The sequence below is a fragment of the Ciconia boyciana genome, chromosome 1, assembly GCF_034638445.1.
Source record: "Ciconia boyciana chromosome 1, ASM3463844v1, whole genome shotgun sequence".
In the NCBI taxonomy this organism is placed as follows: domain Eukaryota; kingdom Metazoa; phylum Chordata; class Aves; order Ciconiiformes; family Ciconiidae; genus Ciconia; species Ciconia boyciana.
The window spans coordinates 38,867,993-38,888,661 of NC_132934.1; the positions used below are offsets into that span (position 1 = coordinate 38,867,993).

The 20,669-nt window shown below is 38.8% G+C and overlaps 1 protein-coding gene across 3 annotated transcripts in view; it reads left to right on the forward strand.

The window, feature by feature from the left end:
* Positions 1-20,669, forward strand: part of HMGA2 (high mobility group AT-hook 2) — a 123,421-nt gene that overhangs the window by 2,604 nt on the left and 100,148 nt on the right. For all 3 annotated transcript variants that reach the window (XR_012042767.1, XM_072863097.1, XM_072863104.1), the window contains 2 exons: positions 821-907; positions 8,529-8,579. Coding sequence is in view for 2 of the 3 variants with exons in the window: in XM_072863097.1 (XP_072719198.1) it covers positions 821-907; positions 8,529-8,579 (138 nt within the window). In the remaining variant the exon portion in view is untranslated. The remainder of the gene's footprint in view (positions 1-820; positions 908-8,528; positions 8,580-20,669) is intronic.

The window sequence follows — 20,669 nt, forward strand, 5'->3', positions numbered from 1 at the left end:
TGATTCACTGAATAAATATTTGGACTCTGAACTCTTAGTAATTCATACCCTTTTTTAAGGACTGGTTATTTACTGTCAGGCAGAGGAGCTAGTTAAGAAAATTGCTAAAATAATCAGTGTTCCTGTCGAGTCATTTCAGAGGTGGTTTTTTGTTTCGGGTATTTTCCTTCGTCGAGGTTTTTTGGCTTGCTAATGCTCCGTTTGAAGAAACTTTTACATTTGCATTTTAATACAAATCAATTGTGTTTAGAATAGGTGTGAATATAATGCCGACTGCAGAACAACAGAAAAAAATCCCTCCCAAATATTCGTGCCCTTGGGAGAGAAAATAGTCTAAGCTTACTTTCCAGTTTTCCAGTAGTTAACTTTTTTTCCCCCAAAAGTCTGTGCTAGAAACTGCATATGATAATTGTATCTTGCTGGAATGAAATGCAATTGAAGTGAAATGGGTAACTAACTGTATTATTTTTTGAATAATCATTCTTACATGAGGGAAATCATAGCCATCTTCTTTTAAAAATGTGTTTTCTGCTACAACTTACGTGCTAGAATATGCAAACTTTTCAAAGTTTTTTTATGCAATTACAAGGGAAGTTAAACTCTTTCATTGTGCAAAATATATTTTTTCTTTACCTCGAGTAAAGAAAAGTAATTTACCTCCAGTAAAGTAAAGTAATTTTTCATGCTGCATTTTAAATATTGTGTTATTTATTTATACTGTTAATTCGTATGTTTTAAGTAACTTCTCAGTTATAGTTTGTCCTTCAGATCTTCTGGGGTAGTTGTAGCCTCTTGCCACAATAGCATGTTTTCCATTTAGGAACCAACTGGTGAACCATCTCCTAAAAGACCAAGAGGAAGACCCAAAGGAAGCAAAAACAAGAGTCCCTCTAAAGCAGCTCAGAAGGTGAGATTATTAAAGAGAGAGAGTTCCTAATGCTGTTTTTTCATCAATTGGTAGCAAAAAATCCAGTCATTTAGGCTGTATGAACTGAGGGGTTGGGACCCTTTTAATAATGGAAGCTACATAAAGCATGTATTTTGCATTTTTAAGATTAGAATTCACATGCTGCATGAAGAGCCTAGACACAGAACCTGTAAGGGCAGCTTGCTTTTTGAATAGCGTACAGATTAGTGAAATAACATAATGTATTTGATGTATTTACTGAAATCTGCATCTAGTAAGGAAATCAATATTAAGGATGTTATTTTCTCGATTAAGATTTTTGAAAGAGGAAGATTAATTTCTTGCCCACTTACAGTCGTTATTACTACAGACCAAATCTGTATATTAAAGCTAAGTGTTTTGTCAAACATAGGTTAATTAGAAGTAAATCCAATTATGTGTTGATGGAAATAAGTGCATATATTGAAATTTACAGCTTTAAAATGTGATGGTAAAGTAAACTGTGAGTTACAGTAAAAGCCTACTATATCTTGGTTAGGAATCAGTTTCAAAGAGACTTTTACTTGAAGAGCTATTAGTCTTCTGAACCACTACTTCTGCTTGGTGATGGGAGCAAACTTTTATTCTGGTGGTTCTGATTGCATTTAGCTAGAGGGAAAGCTCACTGAACTCATTGCATTTAGTGCATGGACTTTACATAGCAAATACAACGTGAAAACGTGACTTAATTTTATTTGAATTGGGCAAAACTCAGCCTGAGAAAACTGTGCTATCAAGGCAAATAATATGTTTCTGTATGAATTATTTTAGTGAAGGCAAATAGTTGTGTATAGGCTTGAAAATAAATACGGGAGTTTTGTTTATGTTGATGGTTACACAGCAGTTAGCACTAATTTACAGGTACTAAATTGGAAACAAAAGCTTACAAAATCTGGTAGTGAACTGCAGTGCTTAAGTGTATCAGTATCTTTTAAGTAGATCTGTGACAAAATGTGTGTGGAAGGTATTTGTGGCCTCATCTAATTATGGTTCATTTTTCAATATGCCTATGGTACTGACTGTATTAAGTTTGATAGTTTTCAGTGTTATAAATTACTATAGCAAATACCGATAAATATTAAATTATTAGGGGGTGACTATGGTTTCATGTCTGTTCCGTTATAAGTGTTTTCAACATTGACTTGAGGGACGTTGTCCAACTCTCTTTAAATTTAAAATTGTTTTTTACTTTCTGAGCTGGAAAAAAGCAGTATATTCTGTCAATAAGTTCATGAATTAGTAAAAAATGCTTTACAGGTTAAGTATTTAAAATATATCAAAGCCACTCTGCGACCTAGTGAGCTTAAAATGTTGATTTTTTTTCTTTATATAGTAAAAATGTTTCTCAGATTCACTTTAAAATAGTTTAAATTTCACTCTTCAAAAGGGAGAGAGCAGTTTTTTATTAGTCGAGCAAGTCCAAATGTGAGCTTTAGTATTTTAAATATTACTCTTAGGAGTATTGGCTTTCCTAGGAGAAATATTTGTAATAAGATTAAATTTTAAGTAATTCATAGAAACGTGTTTTAAAAAGATATTTCTAAAAGAAATATTAACATTATTTCATTTATATTGAGTGATTTGAAAATCAGTATAAATGGAAAATAACTTAAAAACATTCATATATAGGTAGGTATATAAAATCAAGAGCTTTCCAGATGATTCTGGTGCATATGGTTGGTTTTTTTAATCTAATTTACGAACTGAGCAATTTCATTGTAACGTTTTGATTTTCAGAATGCATCAAGTTACTGCTCTAATTAAAGCAAATCCTTTCGGGTGTTGATAATATAAAAAATTGACCAAAGACCACAGGTCTTTTTTATCATTAAAAAAAAATCTTTGAGGGGTATGCAATTACAAGTCTTATTTGTTTCTAGGTTTATAGATAAAATATATAAAGGGTTGATAAATCCTCTAAAACATAAAACACTTATAAAGCCTTACTAGAAGAAAGTCACTGAGATCACATTTCAAATAAATATTTTAGCTCTTTTTCCAGATTGATAATTAACCCTCTCTAAAATGCTTCACCTTCTCACCAGGCATCTCAAAGTATCTTTTTATGTAATATTAATTTCAATAGTTTTTCTAACAGTAATATGAATGGAAAGGTTTTGGCACTGTAAGAAAGCTTCATTTGGTGGTGAGGGTATCACCTCTTAAAAGAGGGAGCTATATGTTTGATTTTGTGGTAAACATATTTACACATACATATGCGTACATGTATTTATTTAAGGCTTTCTACAGTCTGTCTCAACTCTCAGAAAGAGAGCTGGCTAACTTAGCTGAAGCCCCTCCACATGTGAACCTGGGTGCTATACATGCAACTGGAAATTGCTGGAATTTCTAAAGAATAGTGTGTGGCCTGTGTTTTTCAAAGGGAGCTCATTGAAATGTATTAGAGTGTTCACAACATGTAAGATAAACGTCGGCCAGGAGAACCCACCGAGCAGCCATGAGAAGGCACTCATGATTAATTGATTGGGTGTTCTCTTGCAAACCATTACACATCACAATTAAAAATGTATTGCACAAACTGGCAGCGAGTTAAAAATACTCCAGAACTGGGACTTTGTTTTGTTATACTTCAAAAAGGAAATACCCTTAAATCAGTTGAGGGACAATTTACCCTGGAATCATGGTTGTGTTGTGTATTTAAAATTTCTTGGTTCATGGGATTTTTTTTTTTTTTTTTTTTTTAAGCTTTCAGAGCTTGTGTTTGGTCTTAGTAAACTGGCCTTGGGGCATCTGAAAACAAACTGTGCTTGTTAGGAAATTAGCAATGTGAAACTTGACAATGCATACAGAATGTTGCAAGACCAATTGGACAGCTAATAATGTGGCAATTACTCTAATTTTAGGTAATACGCATTTTTTTAAAAGCCTTGCATATCACACATGCGTAACTTGTTATAAACTGCACACAAAAGGTAAACTGCATTTTACAGAAAAGCAAACCATTTCTCAGTTGTTTAATTTTCACAAACAGAAGGACCACAACATGTTAGCAGATGAGAAGAGATAGACACAAAAAGACTCTTAATCACCTTGTACTTGAGTCCCTACAATCAGGCTGTTATTGAAGTTTGCGTCTTTAAACAAGTCATTCTGTTATTCATTTAAAATATTTGTAAAAAATTAGCAAAAAAGTGAAGATTTTCTTTTTTTTCTAAAGACTGACTAGTTTTGCGGGAAGACCCTAGTAGGGATGTTCCTTTTTAGTTTCCTGGGTGTTCTGTGGTTGAGTTTTATTTGTTAGGCTCATCTGTGTTCCCAGCCCATCGCATTTCCCTTAAGTATTCAAGGGCTTTGCTTTGTTTAGCTCCTGTAGTTGGGCTTGACAAAAATACTGTATAGGCATAAATACGCTCCTGTTTGGAAGGAGGAAACACAATTGTGAGGTTAAAAAAAGAAGGAGTAGTAGCTCCTATGTGTTTGTCTCGAAAGAAAATGTCAAGGGATATCCCAGGAATATGCGAAAGTAAATGCTCTTCCGTAAAATTCACCTTGAGTTAAAATATTTTGAGTTTTGTTGTAGTTATTGATGTAGTGAAATTCACGGAAAATACCTCCAGATCTTGAAATATCGTCCTCTGAAAACCAGAACTTGTGGTACTGTGTGTGACTACACTTACTACTCTCTCTACATTACATGGCCAGAGTTTGGTATGTAGAAAGGCATGTCCCTGAGTTAAGCAGTCCAAAGGTAAAAAAAAAAAGCGCATGTGACCAGGACTCTGCCCTAAATTGGTTCATGAAAATCTATTTGGCTTCTCCATGCTTCATTCATTCTCACCAACACCAGTCATTACAGGCTTAAAGGGAAAACAAGATCAGATTTATCAAGTGATCATGGCATGGTTATTATACCTAAAAAATAAGAGACCTCAAAATCAGGCGTTTTGAGCAAGATGGGAGAAGCAGGAGAAGACTGGCTCCTGTTTAGGATTAAAATGGGTAAAACAGGACATGGGAAGTGTCATATTTTTGTATCTAGCCAATGCCTAAGTTTCTTTTAAGAGGGTTTTTTTTAACAAAATAACTTTGTTTTGGGGGAAAGACACGTTCCTGAGCAAGGTCTTTTGACATGGTTTGACAACAGTGATTGTCGTCCCGAGAACTCTCGGGTATTTCACCTGTCTTACAGCTCTGACACGTTTTATCTGAGGTCTCCAGCAGATCATTTTGCAAAGTGGATAGAGTTCTCTGAATTTGGATTCTGTTGCATTTGAGGTCTTCCTTGACAATAGATAGATGCCCAAAGAGCACTTTATAGCCATTCAATTATTCATACTTGTCTTGTTAATTGCTTTCAGTAGTACAGCCTCAGTTTCTGTCTGGGCACAGCACATTTATGCAACAAGGAGGCAGAGATGATGGGCAGTCAAGTCCTACGGTTGCAAGCAGGGTTTGATGGCCCTGTGCTAAAGGGCTTAGGTGAATTGCAAATCTGCCTGGGGACTGTTAGCTGTCTTCCAGAAGGCAATGACTGGAATGGCCATCTTTCTCACCTGGGACAAAAAAAGAACATTTCCTGTATAGATCATGCACTTAAAAGCGAGTAAATCTAGTTCTGGTCCTAAAATGTGACATAGCAAAAGTGATGTATTCGTATTATTGGTTATAAGAAATTTCATAATTTTTCATGAAATATAAACTTGTGTTTGATAACATACCCGACCCTCCTTTAAGTTTGGCGATTCCGTGTCTTAGCTGTATAGAGCAAGATCATGCCTCACAGTGTAGCACCAAATGTTAAGAAAACCCTGACCAAACACATCTCAATTTCAAAAAATGCTTTGGAGGATGAAGGCAGCAGCTTCCTTCCTGACAAAGCAGGTACCAGCTGCGTGCAGGGTGGCTGGGAACACGTGCATCTTGCTGCCCCGATGAGAATCCGTGTTACCTCTGGGTGGCTTGGGGCTCTCTCTGGATTTGGTCCTAGCTTCAGAGGCAACACTTCAATTAAAGCAAAGAGCCAACAGACCAGCATGTTTCTGATTATGCAAATACCTGTTTTAGGGGAAAGGCAATGCTTTGGCACTTACGTGTTCCTTTTCTTATTAATTACTTGAAAATTATATGGAGAAACATTGCATTATTGGTCTGATATGCAATAAAACCTTTCTCAAGTGCTTCAATTAAAAGACAGTCTTGTGCTGTTGGAGAAAATACAGGCTGTGTTTGCAAAATGCAAAGTAAAAAAAATCCAGAGGAAAAGAGGTGGAATATTTTCCTAAACTTCATGTCTTTATCACCACTGGACTGCCACTACTCCTTTTGGTTGTTCCAGAAGTGTTTTGTCTTTCTCTTCCCTTGGCATGGAGATAAAAACATCCCACTTTTGGAGGTTCTTGTTGTTCATTTTCTGCAGTTTAGTCTGTGGAAACCTTCCTATTTACTTACAGAATCGCTCTGTACCAAAACACCATCTCTGGCATGCCCCGCTGTTTGCTCAGCTCACCTCTGGGAAAGATTTGGTTTTGATAAGAACTATGGAAATGTTTTTCTTCTAACATGAGGTGGAAATCATATACAGCAGGAGTATAGTGCCTTTCAATCTGAAAGGTCCCCAAGCACTTGACAAACTGATATCCAAACTAGCCAGCAGGAACACTAGCCACTTCTGACATGGACCTTCCTCGGGGGTAAAGCACAGCATTGCTTATGGCAAGCGGCCACGCTGCGTGACAGTTTATGGCAGGAAGCAAAGATTAGTTATTCAAAGAAATCTCTCATGTTCTCTTTCCCATCAAACTAGATTATACGCTGTAGTTAAACTTACAATTTGTGTCAGGTTTGTAGGAACTTTAATTGTGAGACCCAAGTAGTTTTCGTTTCCAAAAAGTTAATTTTTTTTTCATAGACCTTTGCAAAAGGGTCTTTCCTTCAGATGTGTTAAATACAGAAGAAAATAAATGGCATTTGTGCTCTGATAACATGTCAGGTGTTGATTTGTTAAGAACAATTTTAACCAATATTTTCTTTTAAGATTTATGCCCAGTGTTTCACGAAATAAACGTAAATGCAGGGGGCTACAGCTTGTCAAAACTAAGCCACATCTTTTTTTGCATCCTTCAGGTTATAAGGTATAAAGAAATGAATGCTTTAAAAGGAAGCAAAACTCTGAAATAGACAGCTACACTATATAGTAAATGCACTTTAACAAGTATTCTCATAAGAGGGTTTCACCTTACATGTAACGCTGGTATAAACGATTAAAGAGCAAGTTTACTCTTTTAACAAGTCTGAGTGATAATTTTGCCCTTTAGGAGGGTGAATTTTATTTTTCACAGCTTTCTTCTTGGTGAGATATTTATTTCAAAGTAATTGCATTTAACTCGCAGGGCAGGTTTTTTGTAGAGATTCCTCCACTACTTCCTCAGCTCAAGTTCTCTTTTAGAGGATCCGCTTTACACAGCATTAGGTTACAGTATATGTTACAGAGATTGACCAGCAAGTGATTTATTTAATGACACAGTTGATTTCTAAGGGCAAATCAAATACACATACAGTTAACTGGAAAAAAAGCAATTCATGGAATTGTGGAAGCACATTTACTGAATGTGTACTAAAAGCCTTCATTCTCAGGGACTTGTATGCAGCAAAAGTCCAGCTCTCACTAAAGCTGATGGCAAAATCCTCATCACCCTCAGTGGGGCAGGATTATTTACCTGATGAGGTGTATGGATGGGCAGAGCCTATCTAGAGAAAATAACCTGCAATTTTCATTTTAAAGCCTGTAAGTATTTTAGTGTAGCGCATAAGTAGTAGTATTCACAGTGTCACGCAGTGAACTAGTGGAAGAGTCTGTTAAGAGAACCCGTATTTCCTTTATATTGAGCTCCAGAACCAACTGCTGGGCTTACATAAATACAGCTGTCACTTCTAGGGCACCTTCCATGCTGTTTCCTTAAACCTGAAAAGGGAAGGTGTGTTTTGGACCAGTGAAAGGTTTGCTTACAGCTTAGGGATGCATTTTTACCTGGAGAACTTCACGTGAAGTAGAGAAGTTATCTCCCAGTGTGAACACACACACGTTCGTGGTCATAGCCTGTCCAAATCCATTTCATGCATGAGCATCATGAGACTAAAAGAAGAAATTGTGGCTGCTATGAACTGCTTTGTTCAGGCTTGAAGCAGTCCGTATTTTTCATTTAGTATCTACAGGTAGTTTTTGACAGCCCAGGAAAGACTAGATTTGATGTTACTGGGGGTTCTCGGGTTCCCAAGCTGCTCTGTCCCCCCCGTCCACAGCCTGCATGCCCCGTGGCTGGGCACCCCGGGCTGTACCAGGGTGTGCGTGGGCACGGTCCCCTGTGCCCCTGGGCACAGTGTGCATCGGGGCTGGGGGCACCCTTGGGCGCAGGCGAGGCATCCCCTGGCCACACTGGCTAGGAAACATCAGAAAAACCAAGGTAAACACATTCCACCAGAAAACCCACAGAGCGGGAGGGGGGCTTGGTGCCACCCAAGAGATATAATTATGGATAATGTTACAGGAAAGGAGTTCCTAGTTACCAAGGCTGTTAAATAATGCTGAGGTATAAAATATGTTGTGTTTCTTTTCCCTTTACAGAAAGCAGAAGCCACTGGTGAAAAGCGACCCAGAGGCCGGCCCAGAAAATGGGTAGGTATTTCACTTCCAATCATTTGATTTATTTGCTGTGTTATAAAGCATGTTATAAAGTCCATTCTTTTAGAGAACAATTATTTCTGCTTCATTTGTGAAAAAGAGCATCCATCTTCTGTGTCTGTGTGTTTTGGTGGATTGAGTAAGGGGTTAAGATAGCAGAGAAGTTAACCACAGCTTCCTACCTTTAGACTCTGGTAGTTTGCTCAAGACACTTTACTATTAAATGTTTGCTGGGAGCGAATATTTATGTGTCTCTTATCAGCATGAAAAGAGGCACAACTCTTCCTTCAAAAGAGAGTAACAATGAGATAACTTGTTCAGTAATTGAGTAACAAAGGTTAAAGGGGCACTATCAGACATCAGAAGTGATTAGGAGAGGTGATAACATTCAGATGTAGTGTGCACAAGATAAAGTTTAAAAACCAAAACGTCTTTGTCCTACATTGCCTGGAAACACAGCATATTTCCCTTAAATCCAGTGAGAAAGAGCAAAAATGAATGGCAGGATACTTGCACTTAGAATTTAGTTTTTCCATTCTGGGCCATCTTCATGCCTCATATAATTGTAGTGACTGCTAATACGTTTCATTAGAAGGTTCCTCTTTCCCTGGCCGTTTAGTCTGTGTAGACGTGGCTGTCAGACACACGTGTTTTGATTCTTTGGCCATGGAAAGATTTCAGTCTCAGATACTTGAAATTCTGTGTTCTCACTGATGTTTACAGCTAATGAGAGCCTGCCTTGTGCACCTCTCCTCTGCATTTCTTTCACTTATGCATAAGCTTTCAAAAGAAAGTGATGGGGATGTCACTAGGAAAACATGATCGGGTATTAGAAGATACAAAGGTGTGGCCATGTGCTCCATCACAAGCTGGACACATCCCTTTATCTGGTCAACATTTTTCTTTAAACTTCTTTCTCAAATCCATCCCTCCCCATCTCAATTTTGCTCCCTAATTTTACTCTGCCTTTTCTTTCCTCCCTGCAGTCCCGGCATTTTTTCCCTCATTTTGTTCAGTTCTTTTGCATAGATGTTAACACAGCTGTAAAAGTATACGCTTGCAAAAGCTCAAACAGCACCAGAAGGTACTTAAAACTACAGCTGAGGTTCTCTGGGGTATCAGCAGCTAAGCACAGGAGAGGTGGCTTTAACAGTCACTAGTTCCGTAGCGTTGTCCGGTGATAAAGGACCCCGGCATATTTCTTTGGAGAAAACAGACCATTACATACTAGACGTATTGCTTATGCCTGTAGTTCTTTAAGTGAGGCAGATTTCAGGTACGTGAAGAGGCTCATTGGCATTAGGAAGAAGGTGGCGTATTCAAACGTACCTGTGCTGGTGATCTTCTCAAAGGCAGCTTGCAGAAGGCAAATGCCAAGTGCACTAAAACAGGAGCGGTTACTGTCTGCTTCGTCCTGTCCGGCTCGGACCTTGCACATGTGGATGCTGAGTGTTGCTTGCTTGATCCTCACCTTGGGTGCAGTCCCCAGGGAAGCAGCAGAAGTAGCTGGTTGGTGAGAGTAATTTAGAACAGGCAGACCATCCCCACTGAGTTAGGAACGTGTGACAGTTGAGTAGGGATGGTTGAAGAGCTCTGCAAAAAGGCAAAATGCAGCAGTCTGAAATGTTAAAAAGATTTTCTCTCCCAAGCACTCACGTAGTGAGAAACTAAGGTGAGTTTTCAGTGAAAAGGGCTAAATATAATGCTTGTGGCATCTTTTAGGTTAGGTTGTTTCCCTTTTATTTTAGGGGAATTTTTATTTTAATTTAATTTTATTTTTAAATATTTTATTTTTAATTTTTATTTTATTTTAGTATCTTTAAGTGGAAGAAACAATAGGCAGTGTCAGTGGAGCATTAAGTTTAGTATGGGCTGTTTGTAGGGTGAAGAATCTGATTTGCAGAAATGGAAATTATTGGTTATCTAGTAGGCGTATGCATTACTTTATCGTGAGACCGATACTTACAACAATTTCACTCATTTTTTTGAAACTAAGGCATATTTTCAAACTTGGTATTACTTTGCTGTTGTGCCTGTTGAAAGCACAGTCTTTATTTGCTTATTCTGACAATATGATTGCTTCTTGTGATTTTCAGAGATAACGTTCCTATCTGCAGCTTGCATTGAGATAATTCTGTAGACTGTGAGAATCAAATATGCCTTTTTTTCCCTCTCTTTCTTCTCTCTTTCCGGTTTAAATTAGGTTCATAGGTTCCTCCTTTGTGCATGATGAAATGGAGAGTGATGTTATATTTTGCTCCAGAAAGAAACATGGTTAAATGATTATAAGCCATTGTGGTGCCAACTATAAGCAAAGCTTATAGTTGAAATCAAGGGAGGATTCTGCCTAAAAGCAGATGGCACAGTATCATCCTTTCTGTTTTGACATCCAACATGTACTCAGAAAATGTCCCTTTTTATCACCCAAACTTTGGTTAAGTCCTTAGTGATCATTTTCTTCTTTAATCCAATTTATTTATATATCAAGCCTTAATGATGATGGTTCTGTATCAGTGAAAGTAGGTTTTTTTTCCTTGGAGAGGGCAGAATTCTATATGGCAGGTATTTTCCTAAGTTTGTAGCCCTTTTTTGCGAGTCTAGAGGTTGTGTGTCATATGTTGTTCATCAAACTGTAAGGTATTATTTCTGCTGTTTCCTTCAATATGCACATGCAGAGACATATGAGCTAACAGACCACTGTAGAATTCCGGTAGCTGGTCTTTCTGCCGGTTCAAATTAAGTATTTAATGTTTGTGACTCACAATGTATTTATTTATATATTATTTTTTAGAAGAGAAGTAAATCCTTTTGACTATTATAGAGCTGGGAAAGGGGAGGGAGAGCCCAAGTGAAGAGGGCAAGAAGCCCAGTTTATCACAAGTGTATGAGACATCAGATGATCTTTTTAATGCAATGATGTGTACTGTGCAAAGTTGTCAAGGAAAAGAAGACCCTTGTCAGTAGAACAGGCAGTAAAGATTGACAAACTCTTCTGAAAATAAAATATTCAGCTACGTAGAAAAGCTTTCTAAATGTGGAGGGCTAATTGAATAAAAATCCTGAAGATAACAAGGTCAAGCAGGTGGGAAATGAACATATTTGGAATCAGAAACACAGTGTCTGCTGCTGTAAAACTCATCTTCACTGTAGGTTGCTGCACGTGTGTGAAGCGCGTTGAAGGTTGTGAGTCCTATTAACTGAGAGGGAGGTAAACCTCTTCATGACCTTGGTACTCCTTAATTTTAGAGGTTTTAATGCAGGAACGTGTTCTAAGCCCTTTGGATGCATCTGCATTAGTGTGTTAGGTCAAATCAGGAGTGAGCTTTGGAAATGCATCTCCTAATTGTCCCCACGTGCTGTATGCATTGTGCAGCAGTCCCAGAGCTCACGGTCTGGATTCCTTTCAAATGAAACGGAACTGGAAGACGTGCTGCAGAAAGAAGCGCAGTCCGGTAGGCATTCGACCCACAGGACTAGGCTAGAGGGAAATAAAAACCTCTTGAAAGGTGCATGATGTGGACCTTAGGTCCTCAGCACCAGCCTTTTTTCTCCTGCTGGTCCACGTTGTCTATGTATCGTAGACGTAGCCTTTGATGCTTGATAAAGGCAGATGAATCACCCTGGTTTTTATTAGCAGAATTGTTTTATGTAGCATAGGCATAAGGTCAAATTCATAGCCATAGAGATTCACATTCCCAGAAGTCAGTGGAAGGTTTGTCACTGTGCCAGGTTTTTGCCACTGAGATCTGATGCTGCTGCTCGTGGGATCAGCAACAGTTTTGCTGATGGCTTTACATAACCCTTTGTAAAGAGCTAACAGTCAAAGCTTTTTTATTTTATTTTATTTTTTTAATATGTGTATGTCTAGAAGCTGACTGAAAGGAGGGGACTGAAGGGTTATGAGTAGAGCAGGAGGCTGAATAATCAATTATTCTGCTGTTTGTTCCAAAGAACTGCATTGAAAACCCCTGGAAATTTCATAGACTTCTAGTGCTCTCAGACGTCAGTTTAATGGAGAAACCTGAAACCCAGTTCTGAAGTTGATGCTTAAAAGGGTATTTGGTTTTTATTTCCATTGCTTTTGTTATGTCTTTAGATAGAATTTTTTGGCATTGTCTGATTTCACCTCCACATTGTTTAACCTGAACCACAGATTCACTACATGGCATGGCAGAATTGTTCAAAAAACCCAAGGAACAGTCCAGAGCTACAGCTTTGAGCTACAGCTTTGAGCTGCAGTCCAGAGCTACAGCTTTGAGCAGGACTTTGGTGGGGGGGAGAGATGGCTGATGCCATGCCATGAGACTGTTTTAAAGGATGGAAAGTTCTGGAAGCTGCGTGATTATAACAGTGGAAGAGAATCAGTGACTTTCCAACTGCAGGGTGCATGTGAAGCATCCACTTGCACGTCTTGTCACTGATGCCCAAGTAACAACTGTGCCTTGTTCAGAGAACTTATCTCTCTTTGAAGAATTTTGTTTTCTGCTAGATAGTCTGGATAGCACATTTCAGGTTGGTAGAAGATAAAAGATAATCAGAAATGAACTTAATGTCCTTAAGCAGGAGCTTTATCTGATCCAATCACGATTAGCTAGACATTATAGTACTTTTGAAGCTCAGGTTTTCCCCTTTTTAATGAGGTCAGAATTTTACTTTATACTGAAAGTCAGTTTAAGCGGTGCCAAGCCATGTTTTAAAAAATCATTACAAAAATGTTTTTTTCTAACAAGTGTTTCTTCAGATTATTTCCCACTGCAATTTTGACATAGCTGAGATGTCAAACCTTAGACATGGAATTTGCGAGATGTTTCTATGCCAGCAGTTCCAGAAGGCCTGTGTCAGGGCGAGGACTCCTAATGCTCCTTCACTTGTAAGATTTTGAAAATGAGGTTCTGAGGTATGAATACATACATGGATACATATCAAGAGAACCCCGTTGCCTCAGAAGACCCATCAATGTTTTGAGGCTATTTCTTGCCCATAATGAGTCTTTGCAAACCATTATCTAAGCAGAAGTTTCTGTCTGGTAGTGCCATGCTCTGTGATGTGAAGCTGTTTAACTAATTTTGCTTATTTCTCATCCAGTGCAGTCATTTTTGTCTCATATTGAAGTCATAGTCTAGGAGGTGCTTAAAGTCACGCAGGCTTCTTCACTAGGTGGTTGAGAGAGAAGGATGTTGTGAGATCGTAGTCCATCCTGCCCTAAAAAAGGCTTTGTTATAGGTGTGGTGAATTCTCATCGGGATATAGCAATCTTTTGACATTGGGAAAGACAACCTAGATGATAAAATAAGACGCATATCTGACTTTTAGATAGCAAAAGCTATGTGTGAGAGATTCCCCCCCTTTGATGCCGTGGTGCTTAGCAGTGCATCCCTAAGCTAGGCTAGAGATTCCATTGTTACGAGAACATCTATTTGTTTTAATGAATTACTTCATGGTCCGTTTGGAGCAAACCATGATTGAGGTAAAACTTAAATCACATGTGTTGGATGATGAATGAAAAAGGAAGTTGCTATTTATGCAATTATAGAAGACAGCACAGATAAAAATTCAGTTTCTCGTACTTGGAAGAATAATATAATTTCAGTTACTTGACATATTTCCAACTTTTGACTGCAGTATCTGTGGTATTACAGCTTTGTGTGAAGCACATAATGAAAATTTGCATGTGTTGCTGTTACTTTAATCTTCCAAACTACCTTACCTTCTTTGTGAAGGTCATAGATATTATTTTGTAACATGGTAATATAAAATACCTTCTTTCATGAACACGTTTTACATCTGTGTGGGCAAGACTGTCACCTGGGAGGGACCATCGTTTCAGTTGTCTAAAGAGCTTGAAGGGGCTTTTATAATTACGAAAAACAGACTATTGACCTCTCTCCTTCAAAATTCCTAAACTTAAGAAGTGGATGAAGGACATGAATTGAAAGCCCTAAAAGCTTTATACCTATACATTTATTTTCCAGTTCAGATGATCTGTAAAAGAAATCATCTCTCAAAACCTGAAAATTTTGACAAAAGCAGTGATTGTTGAACTTTTCTCCTATGACTAACAGATATTTAATGCTCTTTTTTTGCCAATTTTTGTCTTTTTTCTATTCAACATTCTGGGAAAGGAAAAAACATCTTGCGTGCTTGTACCAAATGCATAAAAATTCACTAAAAATATGTTCTCTCTCACCTGTGTTCAGAGAGGTATGTGTCTTCATTTCTCTAGAAGCTTGTCTAAGCAAATAGTGTCCTTCCTTGGAATCCGAGAGTCCTGTTCCTTGTTGGTATAAGTAGATGTGGCACCATTTATTTCAAGTGCAGGTCTTCCTGTAGACCACAACAGAAAATTTAGCTGTGATATTTCTTTTCTCAAATACATTTATATTACCAAAAGGATATTTCACTCATTCTCTAATTCACGTCCACTTCTGTTAAGGGGTATTAAAAGATACCCAGTTTAGCTAAAAAATATTTTGACTTCAGCTGTCATTTCAGAATCCTTAAAGGAAAACCTTTTATTCTGTTTGAGGTCCAAAGAGGAAATTTTAACAGGCAAAAAATGCAGAAAGTAAAAATACAGCATCTGTAGTGAAAGGTAAACTGAAATTCTGAGCTGTTTCCTTTTTGTGATCTCAGATAACGGGCGTTCAAGAACTTTAAAAATTAGTTTTCCGTTTCGCTGTGTACTTTGATTTTATAAGCCTCATTGCCCATTTTACATAGGAGGAAACTGAGCACCAAGGCTGGTCGTGGCAGCATCAGGAAGCATTTTTGCACCTGCGGTGTTGGAATTCTTGTTTTTTTTGCTAGCACAGTTATCAGCAGTTGTGCATCCAACTACCTGACAGAGAAAACATATCAGGTAGTGAAAAGTACAGGCACTCATTCTTGCTCCTACCATTCCATTTTCACCGTTGAAAATGTTATGAATGCAGAAAGAGAAGCTGGGCCTCACCTCCATTGAAAATGTACTCCACAAGGTTAATTGCCTTGCCCAAGGAAATCTGTAGAAGCGCCAGGAATAGAACTCGGATTTCCTGGCAGCCTGCCCTGTGCCTTCAGCTCAAGGCCATCCTCCTCCAGTAAAGCTTGCTTGCGAACAGGTTGGATGAGGGAGGGAAACATGCTTTTTTCAGTTCTGTATCTTAAACCAATTTATCATTTTTACCTGTTTCTGTAAACTCAGATGTGAGTATCTCAGTGTCTCTAGTGTATGTCTTAGCTGGTGGGCAATGAGGGGTAGGAGTAAGGTATTAAAAAAGTCTATGTATTCTCTATATACAGCATAGAGTGGAGAGATTTGGGACCAGAAGGGTTTTGAACCAAACCCAAACATAAGCCTGAAAGGTATTTCATGTGTATTGATGGTATTTTCTCATCTTTGTACCTTAATTACATATAGAAGTCTAGTACTGATCCAGTAAAAGACAAACGTAGTCACGAAACCAAGGTGCCTAGTTCCTTGAATGTTTTGAATGTGGTTACTCTGCTTTTCAGGACTAGCCGATCTGAGCCATAGCTGCAGGACAGGGCCATTGCAGGTCACCTCATCCAGAGATGGTATTTCCATTCCCTGTCCTCTTGAAAGGTAGTGGTAGAGAGGGAATGAAAACCCGTGTGTTTAAGGGTGATCCAGGACAGAAGATTTGGAGTCAAGACTAATAGGTTTTCTTATAATTTCTGACTAATTGTGCAGCTTATTTAATGTAATTTAATTTAATTCTGCTTTATACTGCAAGCCCCAGTAATGCAGTAGCCTTACAAGAAAATATCTCATTTTTTATCTGCCAGTGATAGAAAAGGACCATCTTATAAATGGCAGTCAGTCCCTGTGTGGGTGAATTTACTCCTCTCAATTAAGAGTTATCACAGTAATTAAAGAAGAGTATTACTTTTGGCTTCATTCTGCATTCTTTACAGACCCAAGCAGGCGATATGTATGCTGAAGGAATGCAGGGTTGATCTCTCCTGGAAGGGCTGGGGGGAGGCTAGTGCTGTGATAATTAATATTTGGAGAGTGCTTTCAGGTGTTTGAATGAAAGTCATTACATCCTTTAAGTGCAAGTATTGTTATTTCCTCTTCCTTAATCCTGGGACTAAGCCTCACTTCAAATTGCAGTTCAATATGACATTTTAGGTATGAAGCTAGATTTTCAACAAGAAAGTGGGCTTCTTCCAGTAAATAGCTGCAATACATCCTCACCAGGAGGTGGCTTCTAATTCTGTAGCACACAACTCCAAGCGAGAAAAAAAAATATTTTTTGTATCGACAGTAGTGTACTTCATACGTGATTTACTTAGCATGATGCACTCTTGCTCTGCTGTCTTGAATTTATTTTGTGCTAGGTACCAATTTGAAATCCAAAGGGAGCATAGTTTACAATGGTCTTTACAAGTGCACCTGTTTTGCTATCCCAAGACCTATCTGAGATATTAATCAGATTGCAAATGAAAAACAAAACAAAAATAGAAGGACAAGAACCTGAAATTTTAGAATTGTGACTTCACAGGCTGTACTGTTTAAATAGTCAGATTGGGATACGCAGTTTAGTGGTTGAAAGATGCAGTAGTGACACTGCTGCTAAAAGAGGAAGAGATCTTTTCAGGTCCAAGAGAATCCAGATATTCTGAGTCTTCAGGGGAACCCTGAAATGGGAAACGCCGACGCCTGGGAAGATGACCGACTGCATGAGAAAGCCGTATGTTGAGCAGCGTGTAATCATGGTGTTGAGGCTGGTAATGCTCATAGCGCGCTGTTTGTTTTGCAATCTTTTGTTACTCCCTGTTCAGAATGGTTCTGGTTGCACAGAAAATGCTTATCAGCCTTGCTGTTACTGGAGGCTGTTCATGCGGTTTGATTTCCTTCTTTGCAATACAGCGGGGCAGGGAGGCGGCTTCTCTGTTGTTTTGATGTTGTAGTGATTTCTTTCTAGGAAAGAAATCTTTCTGCTGCGCAAAGGCAGCCGCTGGCCTCCCTGAGCTGACAGGCCGGAGAAGAAGGTGGGTTTGTTTCCAGAACACAGGCATCTCTGGCTTTCATCCCTTTTCTTTCATAGCCTGACATTGTGGGAAAACCGTTCCACCCGAGCTACACGCTGCCTCACTAGAGTTTTAGGAGTCTGTCCTGGAAGGGGACGGATGGTACAATCTACCTGACAAAACCCATTCTTATTTAGTCTTTATACGGTCAGTGCTGTGAAAAAGGTGCCTTAGAAGGGCTGTGGAGAGGGATCCATTCACCTAGCTTATGTGCTTCCCGCTCCCCACGAGGTGATCCACTGGGCTTACACTGAATTAACACCTCTACCCCTCCAGTCTGTGCATGGGGAACCAGAAATGTGGTGCTTCCCCTCATGCTACTCAGGCCCAATTTGCTTAGCCGTCTCATAAGGATGGACAGTTCATGGAGGAGGACTGTAAGTCCATCTTTGGTATAATAGCCTAATAACTAAAGCACTGAGACACCCTAGGTACTGCTCAGCCAGGGCTGAACCTTGTGCCAAGAGAAGTGATGTGCCATGAGCTGGTCTGCGTCACAGTTCTTTAGACCCAGGGCTGCTATTCAGCGATGCATTTAAAACTAGCGGGGCCACATGGGAGAAGGAGAAAACAAGAGGAAGCCTGGCCTGGTGCTTTAGGCATACATGTAAAGATCTGAGGTGACATCTCTAGGGCTGTTTTTTGTCTGATCTAAAATGCAGATGGTGGAGAACATAGCCTGGAACCCCACTTCTGTCTCAATTTGAGAATGGGCCTTAACTAATACTCAAAAGATACCCTTTTCTTCCTTGTTTTTCTTCTGTAGCCTTTTCTCTGCATGGCATTTCAGCTTCAAGAGAAGGGCTGGAGAATGCTTCTCGTCTGGGAAAGCATAGGAGCTGGTGATTAGGACACTTGTATAGGAGGTGTGGGTTTAAATCTTCACCGTGTTTACTAACGGGCAGACCTCCTGTGAGCACTCTTGCTCCAAGACGCTAACGTACAAGTTGGGCATGAACACTATGAATGGAGCTGTGCTCTGTAGCTCTGAAGGTTTCTCCAGAGGGTGGAGCTGGATTTTGGGTGGCTGTCAGCTGAAACTTTAAATGCAGTGAAGAGTTAGTTGAGAGGCAAGGCTTGCTACCTTAGACTAACGATTTTGAGCATGTTCAGCTAATTAAACTTCAGTCTGCAGAGGGCTTTAAGGTTAAGTAGGAAAATACTAGGCAGCTGAGGACCTTACAGAGATAGGCAGTTGCGGAGAATAGATGGATCGAATCCCACCCTAGAGAAATCTCCACACACGTAGGATGTTATTTGTGTGTTTTATAGCGTGGCTGCAAGAATTTTGCAGGCAACAGTTTGCTGTAATCTATTTCCACGTGATTTTAATTCTTTCTTTTACCAGTTCAAATGGTATTGCCTGTTATTATTGCAAGTAGAGTTTCAGAGTTTTTTTGGCAGTTCAGTTAGATATCTGTGTGTGTGTTATTTCCATAGCAGTTTTAGGACGCTAGTAATGCATAATGTATGTCTTTATTCTGCTTTTTCTTTTTACTTTTAAAAAATAAACTTGCTATTTTCAGTTTGTTTTATTCTAGTCTGTCAATCCTGAGAACTGTTGAACTGCAGAACTGCAGGGTCAGACTTCAGCGCTACTTATGATGATTTAAATAATGGTACTGATAAATTACATTTGAAGTAATGTATTACTTGTGTATCTGTATCAGTGTCAATGAGAATGGAGTCTCGTCTGCAGAGGTTGGTTTGCTTTGATTAAAAGTGATTTACCAGTAGCGGCAGTCTCCGTTATGGAGCCGTTAAGATTATCAGTGAATTGGCAAGATTTAGGATTTTTACATCCTGTGTGTTCAGAGTAACTGCTGGGAGCTTAAAAAACAGTCAGACTGGTAGTTCCTGTATACAGCAGAAATCATGACTTTACTCAATATATTATCCTAATCCATTTTGACTGTTATATCAATTATCTTAATAGACAGCAATTGGGGCCTTTTACAAGACGTAATACAAACACATATGTGAGCTTCACTATTATGATCTTATCAAAGTTGCATTGTCCTAACATGTTCTTGGGGTTTCCTTAGTATTCACACAGAACCCATTCATGCTCTGGCTGCTTCTCCTGCATTGTTTCCTGTTAATGATGCTAAACGCCTTGAGAAATTTGGCTGGGGACTCTCCTTCACAGACAACTGTCTGTTTGGGTCTTGAAAAAACAACTCGCACAGCACGTTGACAAAGTACATACAGTACTTGGATCACAGTATTAAAAATGTAGAGGAGACAAGGCTATCTCTGCCATGGCATGCACTCTTGCATTCATTAACATTCATTAACAGTTGTAAACTATTTGGAGGAGGCAGAGGTGTATGCAATTTTAAGGTGCTTCTTTTGCAAACTTCCCATTCAAGTCAGGGATGACCATTCAAGCATGCAACAAAGTTTTATCAAGCTTTATATGTAAGTCTGATTGAGATAGGTAGATGGACAAATGGTCTGTCGGTGACACATGGTGCCTCTGGTCAAGTAGATTGAATACGCAGCCAGGAGATGCATGATAAAATCTTAGGCTTGTTGAAGTCAGTGGCCAAACTCCTAATGAAAAAAGTTGCCTGGATTTGAGCCCTTCTCCATCTGCCACTGATGTGATGTGTAACTGTATCTGCTGTTTGGTTATAAGCTCTATAAATTGTGCAAATAGCCATGTTTGCACAAAACCTGGGTCATTTCAAATGTGTTCAAGTTAGGCACCAGATGAACAGAAACTTTACGGTGACTCTCACATAGCAAGAACAGTATTTGAATCGATCTGTGAATATGATAAATTTGTTATTTATGTCAATAAGTTTTGAGCAGTCACTGCATGAGTAACAGGTGGGCTAGACTTGTACAGAGATACAGACAGAAGATTTTTATTGATGCTTTTTTAAATTATAAAGCAACTTGTATGCCATATAAACAGTAATGCTTCTTAAAAGTAAACCAAGTTTTTTCTTGTTTAAGCATTTCAGTGGACTATTTGAAAACTGGAATATGGACACCTCTACTTTAACCTTCAGCAAATTTTTCAAAGACATACAAAGGCAT